Here is an 18,151-nt window from a genome sequence, read left to right as displayed (position 1 = left end):
AAAATAGGCCATCTACTTGCTTAAAGTCTTCCATTGGTTTTTCTTTTGATTTGTATTTTGTCATTGAAGAAAATGGTAGTACAGTCTCCTACCCAATATGGCATTTTCATCTACAGCTTTTTAACTAACCTATTGCAACCTCTTGTTAGGATAACCCTTCCCTTCTTTCAGTGTTTTCCCTGCTATTTTCTGAAATGGGCATGATTTTATTTTGCTATAGCTCATGTTTAGGGTGATTTGCGCATGCTTTAGCCCAAAAAGGTTATCACGGCCATTCCTATTGTGATGGAGTTTGGGGGCGATGACTATTTGTTTCACCTTAACATAAATAACCGAGTCTGTTGTAACATGAAATTTGTACTCTCTCTTGTCGCAACACAAACTGAGCTAGAGGCAGACAATACCCATATCCCCTTGAAACTTTATCTTTGACAGAGACAGACAACACCCACCTCCAATGGTTAAAATTATGCATGAACTGAGATTAGAGATCACTGCTATTGTTCGTGAAATTTAATTGCAGCCAAGAATTGTCCAATCAAAATTAAGGTGTACCACATTGGTAAATAAACCATGCAATGAATTGAATTGACAATTTGAAGTTGTGCAAAGCTGCTCACAGTTAGCTGAAAGTGCAAACCTACTCTCCAATCAACTGCAAATGCAGGGAGAAGAAAATTGCTGATTGAAACTGAATGATTGAAACCAAATGATGGAAGTTTTCACTAACCCTATGTTTGAGATCATCTCTCATTGGTTCAGGGTTGTGTTTGTTTATGCTGTGCATAGTAGCACCGAGTTTTGGAAACAGGGGAAATGAAAATGACAAAAAACGGAGTTTCAAAGTTTTGGCCAATTCAGGAACGGGGGGTAGTTTCAGATTTGAGCATCAAATCCATACATAGGTACTTTGATATACCAATGCACACAACACCATTTACTCAAATTTCACACAAAACTTTAAACCTTCATGTCACATGAACATTTTACATCATACATGATCATTACAAGATTGAACAACATAAAACATTGAGTTACAAATGATGAGCATTGATCGAGTAACAGGGCTCCAATCTGCATATATATTAGAAAACTTAAAAGACATTCCAGCACTAAGCATACATGATACATAGACCATGAGGAATACATCATACATAATACCGAAAATGAGGCAAAGGTGTTGCCTATCTATATGTGCATGGACCAGTTGTACTTACAATTAACATGAGCTTACCTGCCCTGAAGAACTTCTGCAAGTCAAAAGACTCTCATAGGATGTTCTCTGCTCCACTCCTTTTTATCTCAAGCTCAAGATTGGATGCTTGCTTCCCAATCCACAAACAAGACCAAAAAAGAATTAAAAATGAATCCACTAGGTTGCTTCTTTGAAAATCAGGAACAGAGCAGGGTCTATCATCTCACTTCTCTAGATATGAATTCTTAAAGGCTATATCAAATAATTGGGCAAGATTTTGAATATCACCAGACTCATTAAAATGGAGAATATATGTGGATTAGTGCTGCTCATTAGATCAAGATCCTTGTAGCAGTGAGCTTCTGAAATTGTTCTCAAAGTTTCTGTATATGATTGTGGATTGCAGATTCTTTTGTTACACAGCCAATTCAACTAGAAAATATTTAAGTTTTCATCTCCATAACATACGCTGACATGTTTCAGTTCTTCATATCATCTTCATTTTATGCTAGGTCCTTTTAAATGCGCTTGGTCTTTTGTTGCGCCTCCAGTTACGGGGATACAATGACTGTGTGCGTATACGCACAATAGCAGTAACAGAACAGCTTTGTGATACAGTAAGACAGACTGCTTTGCAGCTCGTTTGATTACATTTATAAGTTAACAGATCTATGAAATAGCTGCCCTTTGAATCTGGTTTCTTGGAACTTTCATTACTCTTGTCCTACTTGTATGAAGGGTTTGTTATCCTTGATGACTTGTTCAGTCTTGGTGGCATAAGGAGTGGCTATTGGACCTCTTAGGGCTATGGGCACTATCTTATTTGGGTGAATTTAGTAAGTCAATATCTCTGCTAAACAGGTTGAAGATTAGGTGAGATAACAAAGTTTATTGGAAAATTTGCTAAGTAACAACATATTATCTTTTCTTTTGTAAGCTTGTGAATTGTTGAAATTACAAACAGAGTCAATGCTTCAGATTCCATCGAGAAACAGAAACTGCAAATGGCTTTGAAGGTGAGCTCTTGTTCTGTAAAAGCAACTGTTGAGCGGTGTGGTTGCAAGCATTTTGTACTCTCAGATAAGGCAGTGGTTACATGACTATTATTTATGCTAGGTGCTTGTCATGCAATGTGATTATCTGATAAACATCTTCCAAATGATGGTAGCTCTATGTAGATTATGTTTACACAATGTTCTGCAATCACAGGTCTAGATAAACATTAGGTCTTATCAACGCTCTAAGACTGAGGTTTGGCTAAAGCTTCTGCTGTAACACCAAAACCAAGTGCAGGCGCAAGTGAATTTTTAAGCTGGTTCTCTAAGCAGAGTATAAGCTTCAGTTTTATAAAATACGTGTTCTTAAACAGGCAGCTCATTGTGCCCTACTCACAACATTCAGAAGCCAGAGGGAGCATTATGAGCTTCAGTTTTATAAAATATGTGTTCTTAAACAGGCAGCTCATTGTGCCCTACTCACAACATTCAGAAGCCAGAAGCAACTAGACCTCTGAGTCAGATCCTGCTTACAGCTTATTTGTAAATCAGCACACTTATCTATGACTAAATCTACCACTGCATCTGCTCTAAGCCCCAGAAATCTTTATTGCAAGCATGCCTACATACATGCCTGTTCTGTAGCTTACCTCTATCTTTGAGCTGCCATAGTAAACATGCTAACTCAGGCTTTTAGTTTCTTGTTATGCTACGTGCTCAACTCAGGGCCATATAAACAAATAAATTAGGCCTTACTTTATCTGCCTTCTCTATTGGCTGCAAAACTTATGCCACATCAACAAATGGCAGGACCATGGAAAGCAAACTTCTAATCGGATTAATCAGATGTGGGTAGGTTAGCGAGACATTTATGCACACCTCACAATAGATTCTCACAGGTGCGCTGGCTGACAATTTCTGGTGTCATGGCTCACATACAAATTGTTGTTTTGCCATTTTTAGGCTTTGCTGCTGTTAAGAAAAAACATTCACACAGTGGGTTTGACCACCATTATCCATGTGAGGTAAAAATGGTGTAAACTCCCCCTAGTCCTTGGATCACCTTCTAACTCAATAACTTTGTGCCCATATCCAGGACATTGCATGAGTTGTGCTGGATATGGGCAGGTCCACAAGTGGTTAAGGTTCTATGTATAAACTATGAATTAAATAATGTGCGAGATTGTGCACACATTTAACTAATTCAATTCCACAGAGATTATGAAGTGGATCGAGATGTGAGTCCACCCTCCCATCCAGCATCCCTTCATAATTCCCATCTCATCATTATCCTCGTCTTCCATTCTGTGGATAGTCATCATTATAGGTGCACGCTCATCCCCAACTCTTGGAGAAAGACAGGTTTGAAGGCTCGAATTGAGCCCTATCACAACACATGATCACATGTATCTTAAACACTTCCAATGTCTAGAACTTTGTCACTCTCCCTATTCCCTACCTCTTAGTGGATCCAATGATTGGAGCTACATAGGATTCACCAGCCTTATGGGACCAGCTCAATTTGTGCACCTAGTCCTTCCTCTTTAGAGCTGCCATGATTCTATTCTTATCCATAGTTGAGGCATCTGTTATGCTTTCAAGGTCTAGAACCGGTTGTATTCTTATCCATAGTTGATGCATCTGTTATGCTTTCAGGGTCTAGAACTGGTTGTGTTCTCTTTACCAAGTCAAGATATTCATCCACAGGATCACTCTCAAGATGAAGTTGCAAAAGCTTTTTGTCACAAATTTCCTAACCATGAAGAATTGCATTGCAAAGATGGAGGAGACCTAGGATGAGTTTGCATCCCTAGGTAAACATGTTGCCTTGGAAGACCTAGCTGTGACTCTGCCATCACATCTCATCACTAAAATACGATGTGTTTTGTACTTGTCTCCTCACCTCTAGAGTTTAGGACACTATCTCACTAGAGGAGTCAGTCCCCTTAGAAGACAACACGAGGAGGACCAAGATTTCTAAGCCAACCTTGGAAATTGACAATCATTAGGAAATGACCAAAAAAAGGAAGAACAAAGGGAGTCATCTGTCGATTCTGATAAAGAGGACAAGTGTAAAGGGTTCCCCAAGCGTCCAAAGTGTGGGAAGACCTCACATCCCAAGGAGAAGGACCGGAAGAACTATCCTCACCTTAGTCTTGGTGCAAAAGATGGAGCAAAGGAGCCTCTTACATCATCCACATCTAGTTCTTTTGTTACCTATGAGTCAATTTTCCTTCATATCCATTAGTTGGAGAACTCTTCTTGGGATATCTCATCTTCAAAAAGGCCTTGACACGTGGATAGCAATGCTATGAGTCACATGGTGCCATATGTGAGCAGTTCAAAGATCTCCTTTCTCAGTAGGATACAATCATCATATGTGACATTTCATCTGTACCTATCAATGGTGTTGACACCATACTGCTTCTATCCAACTAACCCTCAGAATCGTAGTTGAGGTCTCCATGGTTCTAGATTTGGGATCCTATCTCCTCTTAGTGTATTGCCTTACTCATCTCGGGGCACAGGTTTTCTTTACAGAGTAGCCTGTTCTTGCTTGAGGATGCTAACACAAGAGCGGTACTTTGTATAGGTCTTTAAGAGTGTTTACTTTATTGACTCCATTTCACTTCTACTTTGCAAGGTCCTCCTCAACATTTTCCCATTGCCTCACCCATCCGGCTACTATCCATCCCATAGGTTCCTACCCATCCCCCCACCATCTCCTCTGGTGGTGCCCTCGGACCTCTTATCTCTTTCAAAGGGGGATATCAACATCGATAATGAGAGTGTGGATTCCATGGCTATCAATACATAGAAGGCTCTTAAGTTCTCAAAAATTTATCTTTTGTTTATGGCCTCTTATTGAATAGAGCAACACAGGGTCGCCTTTCTTGGAGTCCATTTGCTTCACGTGCTTGTCCAACCAGGCTTGCGGTGTGCTTTTTAGTAGATGAGAGCGTGCTTAGGCCTTACTTGAATGATTTAATGCCAAACTCCCCATTCTTCTCTATGTGTTGAAGGTCAATTCTTCATTGTTGCCACTTTTGATGATCACACAATGAGCATTTGAAAATCACCCACTCCTCAAACCATGCTTTGGATCCAACTTTTACCTCCTCACTATCAAAGTCCATTCTTCGAGAAGGTATTTGAATCACTAGAAAGTGATGACTTGTAAGGAATATAGAAAATTATGTTTTGTATAAAATAAGACGTTCTATTTCACAATAAATTGCTTGAAATTGGGTTGTTAATTTTGGTTTCAAAGGGGGCTTCTGGAGGATGCACATTCTCCTGGTGCCTTTATCTCATGCAATGACTTCTTTCCCTCTTCTTGTTAGAGTTTGCCAATTCTATAGGTAGTGCTCAATGTTTTAGTCAGTTGGTTTGTCGTGTGAACACAACTATGTTAATAAGTTGTGTCACCACTTCTAGTGTTAGTTCTAGAGTTAGCCAACTTCAGTTAAATTAGGGGTTTGGTCTACCTTACACCTAAGGTTGTGCTTTTACTCCAACACTTTCAGTTCAACAAGTACAATCTATCATTTTTAGCTCGCTTTGTCTAGTTCACTCTCACTCTCTCATTTTTCTCTCCTCCATAGTTGGTTAGTTTCCAACATTTGGTATCATAGTAGCACATATCATGCGGATCTTGAACCACCACCACTGTTAGTCGGTGCGGCTCGACTTGAGGTCGTGCAACTTGTCAGCCTGTGAGGAAGAGGGGAGGAGTTGCCACTCTGTCCTTGCAACTTAAACCCCCAGATTTGCCATCGCTACCCAGTAGCCGTCCACCCTCTCTGCCACTATGCCCCCTAGCACCTCTAGTTGTGCTACCTATTGCAGATGGTGTTGCCTACTAGCAGTTGTTTGCCCTCTCCGTGCTAGTTGTGTCGCCCTGCACCCATTTTGTGCAGCTTGATGCCGCCTCTGCTCCCCTACACCTTCTCCGCTTGAGCAACCAATTTTGCTCCCACCACCTACCTTGTTTAGCTCCGCCCGCCCTCGAGACGCCACCTTTGGCACACGTGCTTTTGCAATAGTGTTACCACCTCAATTGCTTGACACACTACTTGAGGAGTTGGAAGCATTTAAAAATTTGAGGCTTTTGTGATGCCGGCATTTGGTGTAACGTGTCCACTAATATCATCCAGGACACGTCTTAGCAGTCCATCGGAAAGGATGTCTAGAAAGCTTAGCCCGACACTCCCATGGAATGATACGGAACTTGCGATCTAGGTCTTCCCGTGTCTGCAACGTAGCAGAAGTATCCTGGCCGTTCCCACTTAGGATCGACCGGAATTAGGGTTTTCTTGATTGGTCATTACCTAACAGCAACTAGCGTCGGACCCAAGCGAACTACTTTACGCAGAAACACCAGGTCCGAAGCGGATTCACGCTGCACTTGGTTCAAGGAGAATGGGAAACGAGAGGGATGCAAAGCTCAACCTCTCTGCCATAAGGCATAGTCCCATTCCGTTCCCCTAAAACAACATAAATCGGTTAAGACATAACTCTAGGTCATCGCTTTCGTTATTCGTTTTCTTTGACGATCATCTCGCTGTTCTTTGAGAAAAGTTTTCGGCTAACTGGGACCACGCAACCGCAAGACGGGGACCTATGGCCCATCCTCCGCACTTTCCTCGGTTTGTTTTAGTTATGTAATTACCTAACACATTAGTTTGACATGTAACAACCAGCTTCTTTAATTAATCGGTTAAACACTGGTTCCTTCACGTAATCTTATCACGTGACATAGAAAAACAATATCAAACAAGTTCTTTATTAACATATCATCATTGTTATCTTTGAAATACAAGGTGTTTTGCCCGTAGGCTTGTCCATAATGTGCCCGAAGGCTATCCAGTAATCCACAGTGATCACTATTCCAAGCTTCTGCCCGTAGACTAGTATTCGGGCCTCAAGATTCAATCCCGAGTGACGTTAGCCTCTTGTGCAGGACCTGGAAGGCGAGGGATTTACGGCCAGAGCCCCCCCTGGCACCCAAGCGTCCTCCTGCTCCAAGTAGAGCTGAACGGAGAGACCTCTCGCGGCGGGTTCGGTCCACGTTCCCGGCGCGGTCAACGGCCCCCTTGGTTAGGGTTAGGCAGGCAGTCGGGGGTAACTGAAACTGCCTCTCCCTTCAAGCCTTTAACCTGAAGTATAGGTATTCATTTAATTTGTAATTCATAATTCAAACAGTGCTCTAAAATCTCTAGCAAGCACAAACATTTCCAGTAAACAACCGTGTTGTTTGGCAAACTGCTAAGGAATTATTCTTTCCTTTTGAGTGTATCAACACTCGTTTCCAAGGTATCTTGTAACTTGGCGAGATCCTTTATAGTCTGGATTAGGGCGTACCTTATTAACCCAACTTGGTCAACCCTAAAGTTCATTAGATACTTTAGTTTCGGGTTTATAACTTTCCTTATTTAGAAGGATATTCACGAATACGTCCTTTTGCAAGATAACTTGCGTAAGGATCTACCATCCTTGTTGAGGTTATTTACCCTTTCGTCTTGTGAACCAGTCACAAGACTACATGACTTCAAACTTGCTGTGCATGTCCTACGTTGAAATAATCCGTTTAGGTTTCTTTAAGCTGACGTATGTCGAACCTAGGGTTTCTTTTTAAGAACCTCAGGGACAAACCCTAGTTCTTTATCTTTACAAATTTATTGACCCTACAATAAGAAAAGTAGTCAAGTGCTTAATGTATGAATGTTTCTTTGGTCTTTAAATCATTTCCAAGGCATATTTTTTCGGGCATGGTATTTCTAAGTTTAGATTGGTTTGGTTATCTTTTGGAAGGTAATATTGATCCCCTCATCACGGTTTTGTTATCCTTGTGACAATTGATTTTTCAGTCGGTACAATTCAATTTAATCTTCCTTTTTTCCTTGCAGACGAACTCATGCAATTAGCAATCATTTCCCTTGCTAAGATGTGCAATTAGCAATAATGACTTCCTAGTAATTTGAGCAACGAAAAGAACCTTTCATGATTTTAATCATTTACAATGATTCGTCGCAAAAAGGAATAGGACTAATGGTGTGAGATACAATTTCTATACCTTCAGGATTTAACTGAAATATACTACTATAGTAAATAGATAATCTTGCTCGTAATTTATAATGCATGATGCTATTCGAAGGAAACTATGTTCTATACATTATCATTCATTCAAATAAGCTAAACTCCTTTATTACAAATAACTCGGACAAATATATCCTATCCCTAACAATTTCTCTTTGCATGATTGACTTAAAACCGAATTAAAGCCAAGAAGAAAAACCTGGTTTTGGGGTGAGATATCCATATGGATACCGGGAGATGAACCTCCCGCAGCTACTCCTTGGACTTTCTTAGACGGCATCGTAGTTCGAATGTGAAGGTAGCTTTTACTCTTTCTTCTGGAATTCCACCGTCTCTCTTTCGAGGCAAGGTGTTGTTAAAATGGTTGATCACGAGAAGGAATGATAGGACCTTTAGATTCTTAGATTCTTCGGAGGAAAAGATTTACAAAGCCTAAGAAGGTCCTATAGGGTCTATACTTGGCAAAAAGTTTATGGATGAGTGTGGTTTTGCAACCACGAGAACCCTTGGAGAACTTTGGCTTGGGGTAAAAGGTATAGAAGGAAATTATTCTCTTTCCTTGCACCTCCTCTACTTTTTCCTTCTCCTTCCCTACTCCTCCTCCTTCACTCCTCTTTTTTTCCTCCCTTTTACCCTTCTACCTCCCTCTATTCCTTCTCTACTCTTCCTCTTTTACTCCTTTCTTACTCTTCTTTATCTTTTCCTCACCCCCTACTTCTTTCACACTACTCCTTTCTCCTTCACTCCTCTCTACTTCCCTTCCTTATCTTTTACTTCCCTTCCTTATCCTCTACTTCCCTTCCTTATCTTTTATCTTTTCCCCACTCTTCCTCCTTCACTCCACTCCTTCTTTTCTTTATCTTTTCCCTACTCTTCCTCTTTTACTCCACTCCTTCTTTTCACTCCTTCTACTTTCCCTCTTTTACTCTTCCTCACGGGCTACTTCTTCCTCACGGGACAACATCCGGGCCCCATGATGATGGTTTGGATTTGGGGTCCGGGGGGGAAAAAGAAAGAAGTAATGGGGACACGGGGGATAAAAAAAAGCTTAGGGGGTTGTGAAAAAAAGAAAGAGTTATGAGGGGGGGGGGGTGTGAAAAGGTTAAAAGGGTTATAAGGGGGGTGAAAGGGGGCTTGATTAGCCCCCTTAGAAGCTTCTAAGAAGCTTCTAAGGCTTAGGGGCCTGCAGCACGTGGCGAACAGGAGCTTGACGACGGCGGCCAACCCTCACGAAAGCAGGCGGCGTTTGGGCTCGGGGTAGATGTCGCGACGCAGCTCCCTCCTCCTTCACTCCACTCAATGGACCTCCCAGAGTCGCCGTCACAACAGCCTCACGACCTCCTCACGGCAAAACCTGATAATCCCAGCCTTTTTCCTCTCTTCTACCTTTATCCGAGCAGCCCTCCCTCTTTAAATAGGGGAGGGGAGGGAATCCCCCCCCCCCCCCCCCCCCTTACCTGTTAGGCTGCATGGCGAGGGAGCCAAGCAAGCTCCAGCGAGGAGCTTGTTGGCTCCTCCATCCCCCCTCACACACGCCAGCACCATATGCCGCCGTGGGGCGGAATTTTTTTTCTTTTTTTTATATTTAATATATTACATTTGGCATGCATCCCAATGCGCCTTGAAGAAGTAGTTTGCTGTGGACACACGTCTTGAGGCAATGTTCTATCAGATCTTTAGGCTGTAAGTATAAATCTCTGAAATTTCTCAGAATTTCTTCTCCGAGATTTGGGGCTTTTGCGTGGGATGCACCCCAAAGCATTGGACAAGTGCTGCAACAGCATTATCTTGCTATTTGTGTGACATTGAGCAGAGAAATTCTTTTAAATATGAAAATTGCAGCAGAAAATTGAGGATTTCCAGCATTAAGTTGTTGCATTCAATGTTGGGCATGCATACCAAGGATCTTTGGGATTATGTTACAAGTGATTTACTGAGACCGGGTGAGCTTGCACCTTAGACACCTTAGTGTGGTGCTAGAGGGCAGCCAGCTGCTTGTGTTGTTGCTCTAGTTGCTGCTCTTGCTTCTCCTACAGTAGACCAAAGGAGATGGGACTCGAAAAATACATAGGCTTTGTCATTGACTGCCTTGTTAATTGAGAGAGCCATCATACCTCATATATGGTTATGCAAGTCCTCCAATGCAGCTTGGGATGTTTTGGAACACATGTTTGCAGCTTGTAATGAAGCCAAAATTTCCTACTTATGGAGAGAACTGGCTAATGCACATATGGATGAGGGTGAAAGTATGAATGATCACCTCACACAGTTGCAGGATATCTGCGAGTAAGTGTTGAACATTGATGAGGTTGTTTTGGATGCAGAAATGGTGAATGTCAATCTGAAATCACTCCTTGAGTCTTAGCTTGGTTTACACACCTCGCTGAATTTATCTTGGAAGGGGGGCAGTAGTCTCTTACTTTTGTGGAGTTGGAATGCCTCTTATTACAAGAGGAACATACTTGGAGAAATGTTGCTATGAGGTTAGGGGATGTTGTCATGCTCTCTAAATATAAGGGCAAGGGCAAAGCAAAGTAGTTTGTAAGAAATTAGCGAAAGGCTGATTCAGGACAGCAATCAAACAAGGCTGCCCAAAAGACAAAGAAGACAAAGAAAAAGGAGAAATGCCACTATTGCAAGAAACCAAGACATTATATTTATGAATGCAGGAAAAGGTTAGCCAAGGAGAAGAAAAAGGACTCTTGTTTGGCTGTCCAGGAGACATCCACCACTTGGTCTTCTGATGGGGATGCTACAACCAACTTTGTAGAGGAAGACTATGCTTTCTTGATATGAAGTTTTGACACATCCATGGCTGATAGTGCATTTAGTGCTGCTGAAATGTAGCATACTTGGTATTTTGACAGTGGGGCATCTAGGCACATCACTTCATGGAAGTGTTTGTTCATATCTTTGCATTCAGACCTTGCAGGGAAACATTTTATGTTTGCAAATAACAATAGCTATGATGTATGTGGCATTGGTTCAGTGTTGATCAGTGTTGCAGATGGTTGAAATTTCATGCTTCTTGATGTTTTGTTTGTGCCTGGTATCAAAATGAAAGCATTGTTCGTTTCGTCTTTTAATATGCATGGATTTTAGATCATCTTTGGGGATGAAAAGTGTATTGTTAGTGACAAAGAGATGGACTATGCTCTTTGATTGTCACGTACCTTTTATAAGGGCCTATTTTTGTTGGCACATATGAGAGGAGTTATCATAATGCTCTAGCAAGTAGCACTCTTACACTCGCTATGTAGAATGTGAAGCTTTGGCACGCTTGCTATGGTCACATGAGCTTTGGGTAGTCTCATTACTCTTTAGAGGTGTGAGATGGTAGATGCTTTGCCTACTTTCGATACTCCACCTCCCCATGCTGGTCACATGAGCTTTGGGTAGTCTCATTACTCTTTAGAGGTGTGAGATGGTAGATGCTTTGCCTACTTTCGATACTCCACCTCCCCATGCTTGTGAGGGTTGCATCCTTGGGAAATTGCATTGATTTGCTTTTAAGGATGGTGTAGTGCGTGTTGTCTAGACATTGCAGCTCATACACTTTGATGTGTGTGGTCCTATTAGGATTAGAGCACTTTGTGGTCATTTGTAATTTGTTACATTTGTCGATGACTACTCTAGGTACACTTGGGTGTATGGTTTGAAGGAAAAATCAAATGTATTTATGCTTTCAAACACTCGATGGTAAAATTGCAAGCAAAAAGAGGTCAAAAGGTGCAAACTCTATGCATAGAAAGAGGGAGTATATGTCTTGTGCATTTGAGACATTTTTGCTTGAGCATGGCATTATGCATCAAGTCACTGTGAGGATGACACCTCAACAAAATGCAGTGGCTAAAAGAAAGAATCACACACTCATGGAGATGACCAGACACGTGCATAAGAGCAAAGGGCTGCTACACAAGTTTGGTTAGAGAGTCTTCAGTGTGCAAATCATGTTTTGAAACGTGAACCTATAAAGACACTAAAGACTATCACAGCTTTTGAGGCTTGGCATGGCAAGAAACCGAAGGTTGATTACTTTGGAGTGTTTGGATGCATAGCTCATGTGCATGTACTGAAGGAGCTTCATGGGAAGCTTGATGACAAGGCCATAAAATGCATTTTTATTGGCTATAGTTCAGAAAGCAGAGGTTATCGTTTGTATGATCCACGGATGAAGAAAGTGTTGTTAGTAGGGATGTGATCTTTGTTGAAAATGCAGTCTTTTCGCATGAAGAAAGTGTTTGTCAGCAAGGATGTGATCTTTGTTGAAAATGCGGTCTTTTTGCATAATCAGTTTGAAATACCAACCACCTGTAACTTGATGATGTACTTGAAGGCCTTGTACCACTTTCTTTGGGGTCTGAGCATGCTGAAAATGGCTGGACAGATTTATTACAGCAAACTGTTGTTGCATCACATGCTCCTGAACAATAGGGATTTGATGATGCTTTACCTCTAGTAGTGGAATATGCAATATAGCAATAGAGGGCTGATGTAAATGCAACCAAAACAATCCCAAGATGACTATTACAAAATCTCCACGAGAATAAAATGGACGCTTCCTTGCCTTAGCACACTAGAAGGGCTGGTAGACATGCAACACATCATGCAACGGGGAGTCCATTCGGCTGATTTTTTGGAAGTAGATGATTCATGTGAGAAATATGTATTCATGAGCTCATTGCTAGATGATGATGAGCCCACTTCCTTTGAAGAAGCCTAGTAGGATGTACATTGGATGCATGCCATGCAAGAAAAATTGGATTCTATTGCCACCAATCATATCTGGGATCTTGTTGAGTTGCCCCATGGTAAGAAAGCCATTGGAACCAAATGAGTCTATAAACTAAAGTGCAAGGTGATGGTACTATAGACGAATACAAAGCACATTTGGTAGCCAAGGGATATGCATAGAAAAAGGGTATTGATTATTAGGAGACATTTGCTCCTACATCCCATATGAGTATTGTGAGATGTGCCATTGCAATGGCTGCAAATTGGATACTGTTTCTTTTTGGGCCGTTCATGCATTTTATGGCTAAGTAAGAAACAACCTACAGTGGTTACCTTGTCTTGTGTGACTAAGTATAGGGAGGCCTTCACTACAACAGTAGAATGTGTATGGTTGTGTAGATTGTTGGCTGATCTATAGATTTCTTTGGAGGGTCCCACATCCATTCTTTCTAACAGTCAGAGTGCTATTCTAGTGGCACGAAATCTTGTGTTTTATGCTTGCACGAAACACATTGAGGTACATTACCATTATGTCAGAGAGAGATACAAAAGAGATTACTTTGATGTATGTCCCTACATAGGAGAATGTTGGAGACATTTTCACCCAAGCACTTCCTCGTGAGAAGTTTGAGACTTTTTGAAAGTCCTTGAACTTTCTACCCTTTGGTGATTGATCTTCTTGTACTTCCATCATATTGGCACCACAAGGGGTGGTTGGAATTGGGCAATTCTATGGGCAGTGCCTAATGTTTTAGTCAATTGGTTTGTAGTGTGAACTCAACTACATTAATAATTTGTGTCACCACTTCTAGAGTTAGGTCTAGAGTTTAACTTCAATTGAGTTAGGGGTTTGGTCTACATTAGACCTGAGGTTGTACCTTCACTCCACTTTTAGTTCAGCAAGTATAATCTATCGTTTTTAGCTCACACTATGTACTCCATCATTTACTCTCACTTTGTTATTTCTCTCTCCTCCCTGATTGGCTAGTTTCCAACACTTCTTGAGCCACCTTTCCTTGTTGCTAGCATGCCCATCCTATGCTTTTTGATCCTTCACGTTTTTCATTGGCAGGAGTGCTTTATGGCATTTTCAAGAGCTCCTCACTATCATCTTCTGGTTGGACCAAGAATGTAGATCATCCATTCTCACAAGTGGATACTTTTAGTGTGACTCGTTTGAACCTTGAGACAAACTTAATCAACATGTATATGGTCCAATCTTCCATGAGATTTTCTGCTTCTCTCCTTCAGCCACACCTAGGATTTGAGGGGGGATGTTAGCGAATATGTTGTACATTGTCTTGTTCTATGTGCATCTCTTGCTTTTGAGGTTCAGCCTGAGCTAGACAAGGACTTTGGGAGCTTTGTCATGTCACAATTTCTCATTGATTCTTGTACGAGTCTTCTTCATTTTAGGCACATTAGCTGGAGATTAGTGCCTTCTGCATTTCATCCACCAGCCTGTTCACACTGCATGCTGAGTTATTACGTAAGTTCATTTACCACATGCATCTGGCAGTTTTAGTGTGGGTATGCTCCCATTGGCATTAGTTTAAGAAAAGGTTGTCAACTCCTTGCAAAAAGAACCATTATTTGAAAATTCTGGACACAAGGACAAAAAAGCACAATACAAGTAATAGTGCAAATGGAGCTTGTCATAAACCAAATCGAAACTCTGATGACTTGGAGCACTACAAGATTGCCCATAGTATTTGTCAACCTGCAAATGCTCATTAAATCTTGTCCCAATCGGAGGAGGCGAAGTGGAGGGTGTTGATGACTTTTCCCAAGAGCTCGAAGCTTGCCCTGACACCAATTGTTGACACTCAGTAAACCGGCTACCGTATAGAGCTGGTGCAGCCCAACTAGAAGAGATTATGAAATGGATGAACAACTTGTGGAACAAGGGGCTGATTTAGCCTAGCTCATCGCCTTTCTACGCACATGTTCTCTTGGTCTAGAAGGATGGTTGATGGTGCATGTGTATCGATTACCATACCTTGAACAATATTACTATCAAGAAGTGTTTTCCCATTTAAAGGATAGATGATCTCCTTGACAAGTTGGAGAGATTTGCAATATTCAGCTGAATAGTCTGGAGAGTGGATATCATTAGATATGCATTTGAAAAGGATATGTACATGGATGGCTTTCTATGCAATATTTGGCTTGTATCGACCCTTAATGATGCCGTTTGGGCTTGCTAATGCTCGAGTAATATTCAATCAAATGATAGATATGATTTCCTATTAACATAGATCCTTTGTGTAGGTATATTCTTTGATGTTATTATTATATTTTCAAAGGACAAGATTGAGCATAGGAAGCTTCTAGCTATAGACATTCAAGAACTTCAGCTAATTATTAACGGTAAGAAGAGGGAGTTCTTCTTGGAGTAGATTTTTTGGGGCACATTGGTGTTAGGATGGATCTAACTAAAGTGGAGGCCATTTGGAGTTGGCTAGATTTGGAGGGTTTGGATGATGTTCACAGTTTCGTTGGGTTATGTTCTGCTACATGAGGTTTAATTTGTTAGAGATTGGTATTCCCTTGACAGGCAGGTGCAGATCTGAGCAGTTTTTAGCAGCTGTACCAGGCAGTCCATGTGGCAGGCAGCTGACATCAGCAGGCGATAGGTAGGGCAGGAGACACGCGGTAGGTTGAACAGTTTTTGTCGACCTACATTATTCTATGTATTTTTTGTGGCCTATTTATTGGCCCTAGTCTCCATACTCTTTTTCAGTTGTGCTCTCGGTTTTCCAGGCTGTAGACCATGGAGACTGCCCTTGGGGTTTACGGAGTGTGAGATCTCCGCGGTGGAGACATGCAGACATTCTCTTTGCACCCGTGTACATATTTGCATCCTTATACAACATTCTTCATTGCAGATTTTCTGCGTTCCACACTCTCTCTTTGTCTCCTCTCTTTGTTCACTCTTTGTCTTGGGTCATACGCTTCTGCAGTGCTTCACTTTGACATAATTTTTACTCCCTTGAGCTCCACGGAAATTGGTGGTTTCAGCTCATAACCATAGCACTGTTATAAGCAAACTCAATTTGAGGAAGGTAACACTCCCAACAATCAAATTGTCTACGGGAGACATATGCACACAACATATTCTCCATAGTTTGATTTGTCCTCTTGATCTGTCCATCGATCTCAAAATGTTTCGAGGATGACATGGACAATCTAGTTTCCAATATTTGGAAGACCGTTTGCCAAAAATAACTAGTGAACTTAGGATCCCGGTCATTGACTATTTCGTCGAGCAAACAGTAAAGTCTGTAAAGATGTTTAACAAAGAGACTCTGACCAACCAACTTGTGCTTTGTCAAGGTTGTCTTTGTAGGAATGAATCAAGGCATTTCGTCAATCAATTGATAACAACTCAGATTTTTTTATGACCACGATTTGTATGGGATAATTCTTCTACAAAATCTATAGAAATACTACTCTACTCTCTATTGGGAATTTGTAAAGGATGTAATATCCCCGCTTATTTGTGCCGTTTAGCTTTATTAAGCTAACATTACGGGTACTCATGCACATAAGACTCAACCATAGCCTTGATGTGCGGCCAATAAAAGTAGTGAGTAACTAAAGCCAAAGTTTGGTGTATGCCAAGGTGTCCAACGCTTGACATATCATAACACTCGTAAAAAAGTTTATTGTAGATATTCTGATCATCACGCATATATACTTTGCCTTGCCATTTAAAAAGTAATCCATTACGAATGGAGTACTTTTTCGCCATCTTTCTCTCAATAGCCAGCTTTGGAGTGTCTAAATTGCCAAAGCTTCTTGGGCTACTAGATCCGTTTTGAATAGTTGCCAAATCTTATCAAAGTGAAGATCATTTTGGTAATGTCCTTTGAGAGAAAGAAATCAATCGAAATTTTGGAGAAGAAAAAGACATTAACTTTGGAAATCCAACTAAGGTTGTCGATAATCATATTAGTTGTGCCCTTTTGATAAGAATCTCTAAGTCAAATTCTTGCATAAGCTTTGCCCATCTCACCTTGTAGCCATGAAGATCGGGCTGATCACAAAGGTATTTTAATAAATGGTAGGGAGTCCAAAGAATGAAGGCATATTTGAAGTACATGGATGTCTACCAATAGTTCCTTTTCTTGGGTGGTGTAACGTGTTTAGGCATTGGTAATCTTATATCTCTCAAATGTGATGGATTGGGTGTCATGATAAAGAGATGACACCCATGGAATAATCATTTACATCCGTATCAACATCAAAAGGTTTATTCGGATTGCTAATATGTAACATTGGTGTAGTGGTAACCATCCATTTCAATGTTTGAAAACTTTGATCAAGCTCACTAGTCCAAACAATTGGTAGACTAACATGCTTTTTCTTGCTTTGGATACCCTTAAGTAAAGGTGCTAAGGGTTTAACAATATGAGCATAGTTCTAAAGGACTTCCGAAAAATCTTGTAAAACACAAAAAAGATTTTATGTACCCTATAATTCTTGAAATAGGCTAATCAAGCACTACTCGAATCTTTTCAGGATCAATGTGAATGCCATCAAGTGCGATGATATGTCTAAGATATAAGAGGTCCATGTGAAAAAATTGGCAATTGGATAATTTTGTAACCAATTGCTCTCATATTAGGAGACATGAACGATATGCAAATGATTCGTATGCTCCTCTAGTAACTTACTATAAATAAGCATGCTGTCGAGAAAAATGATTATCCACTTTTCAAGATACAAACAAAACAAATCATTCATCATTTGTCAAAGAGTTACGAGAGCATTTAGTTAATTCCAAAGGCATGACCAAAAGTTCATAATGTCAATACTACCTCCGAAACAAAGTTTTCGGGGTATCCCTTGAAGCTATCTATATCTGACGGTAATGAGACGATCTTGATAAAATATTGCGCATGACAAAGCCAATCTATAAGGTCATCTATCTAAGGTAAATGATATTTATTCTTGATGGTCACCTTACCGAGACCTTTATAATCAACATAGAAGTACATTATATCATCTTTCTTTCTAGTGAGAAGGAGAGATGTATCCCATGGATATTTACTCGATTGAATAAAACCCTAAGCTAGATAATTGCGAAGTTTCCTAGCTATCTTGGCCTAATCTTTCAGGCTAA

At 40.8% G+C, this 18,151-nt stretch overlaps 1 protein-coding gene across 2 annotated transcripts in view; it reads left to right on the top strand.

Annotated features, from left to right (window-relative positions):
• Positions 1-18,151, top strand: part of LOC148013861 (Tetratricopeptide repeat (TPR)-like superfamily protein) — a 49,578-nt gene that overhangs the window by 23,266 nt on the left and 8,161 nt on the right. Inside the window, exons 8-10 of one of the 2 annotated variants that reach the window (XM_087667310.1) lie at positions 1,708-1,812; positions 1,962-2,068; positions 2,160-2,211. In XM_087667310.1, the coding sequence (XP_087523436.1) occupies positions 1,708-1,812; positions 1,962-2,068; positions 2,160-2,211 (264 nt within the window). The remainder of the gene's footprint in view (positions 1-1,707; positions 1,813-1,961; positions 2,069-2,159; positions 2,212-18,151) is intronic. The other variant, XM_087667311.1, reaches the window with a different exon arrangement.

Source organism: Lygodium microphyllum, chromosome 25 (assembly GCF_053477565.2).
Source record: "Lygodium microphyllum isolate KBCC chromosome 25, Lygodium_microphyllum_v1.1.10, whole genome shotgun sequence".
Taxonomy (NCBI): Eukaryota; Viridiplantae; Streptophyta; class Polypodiopsida; order Schizaeales; family Lygodiaceae; genus Lygodium; species Lygodium microphyllum.
The sequence above is the reverse complement of the archived record's forward strand: the minus strand, read 5'-3'. Positions and strand labels throughout refer to the sequence as shown.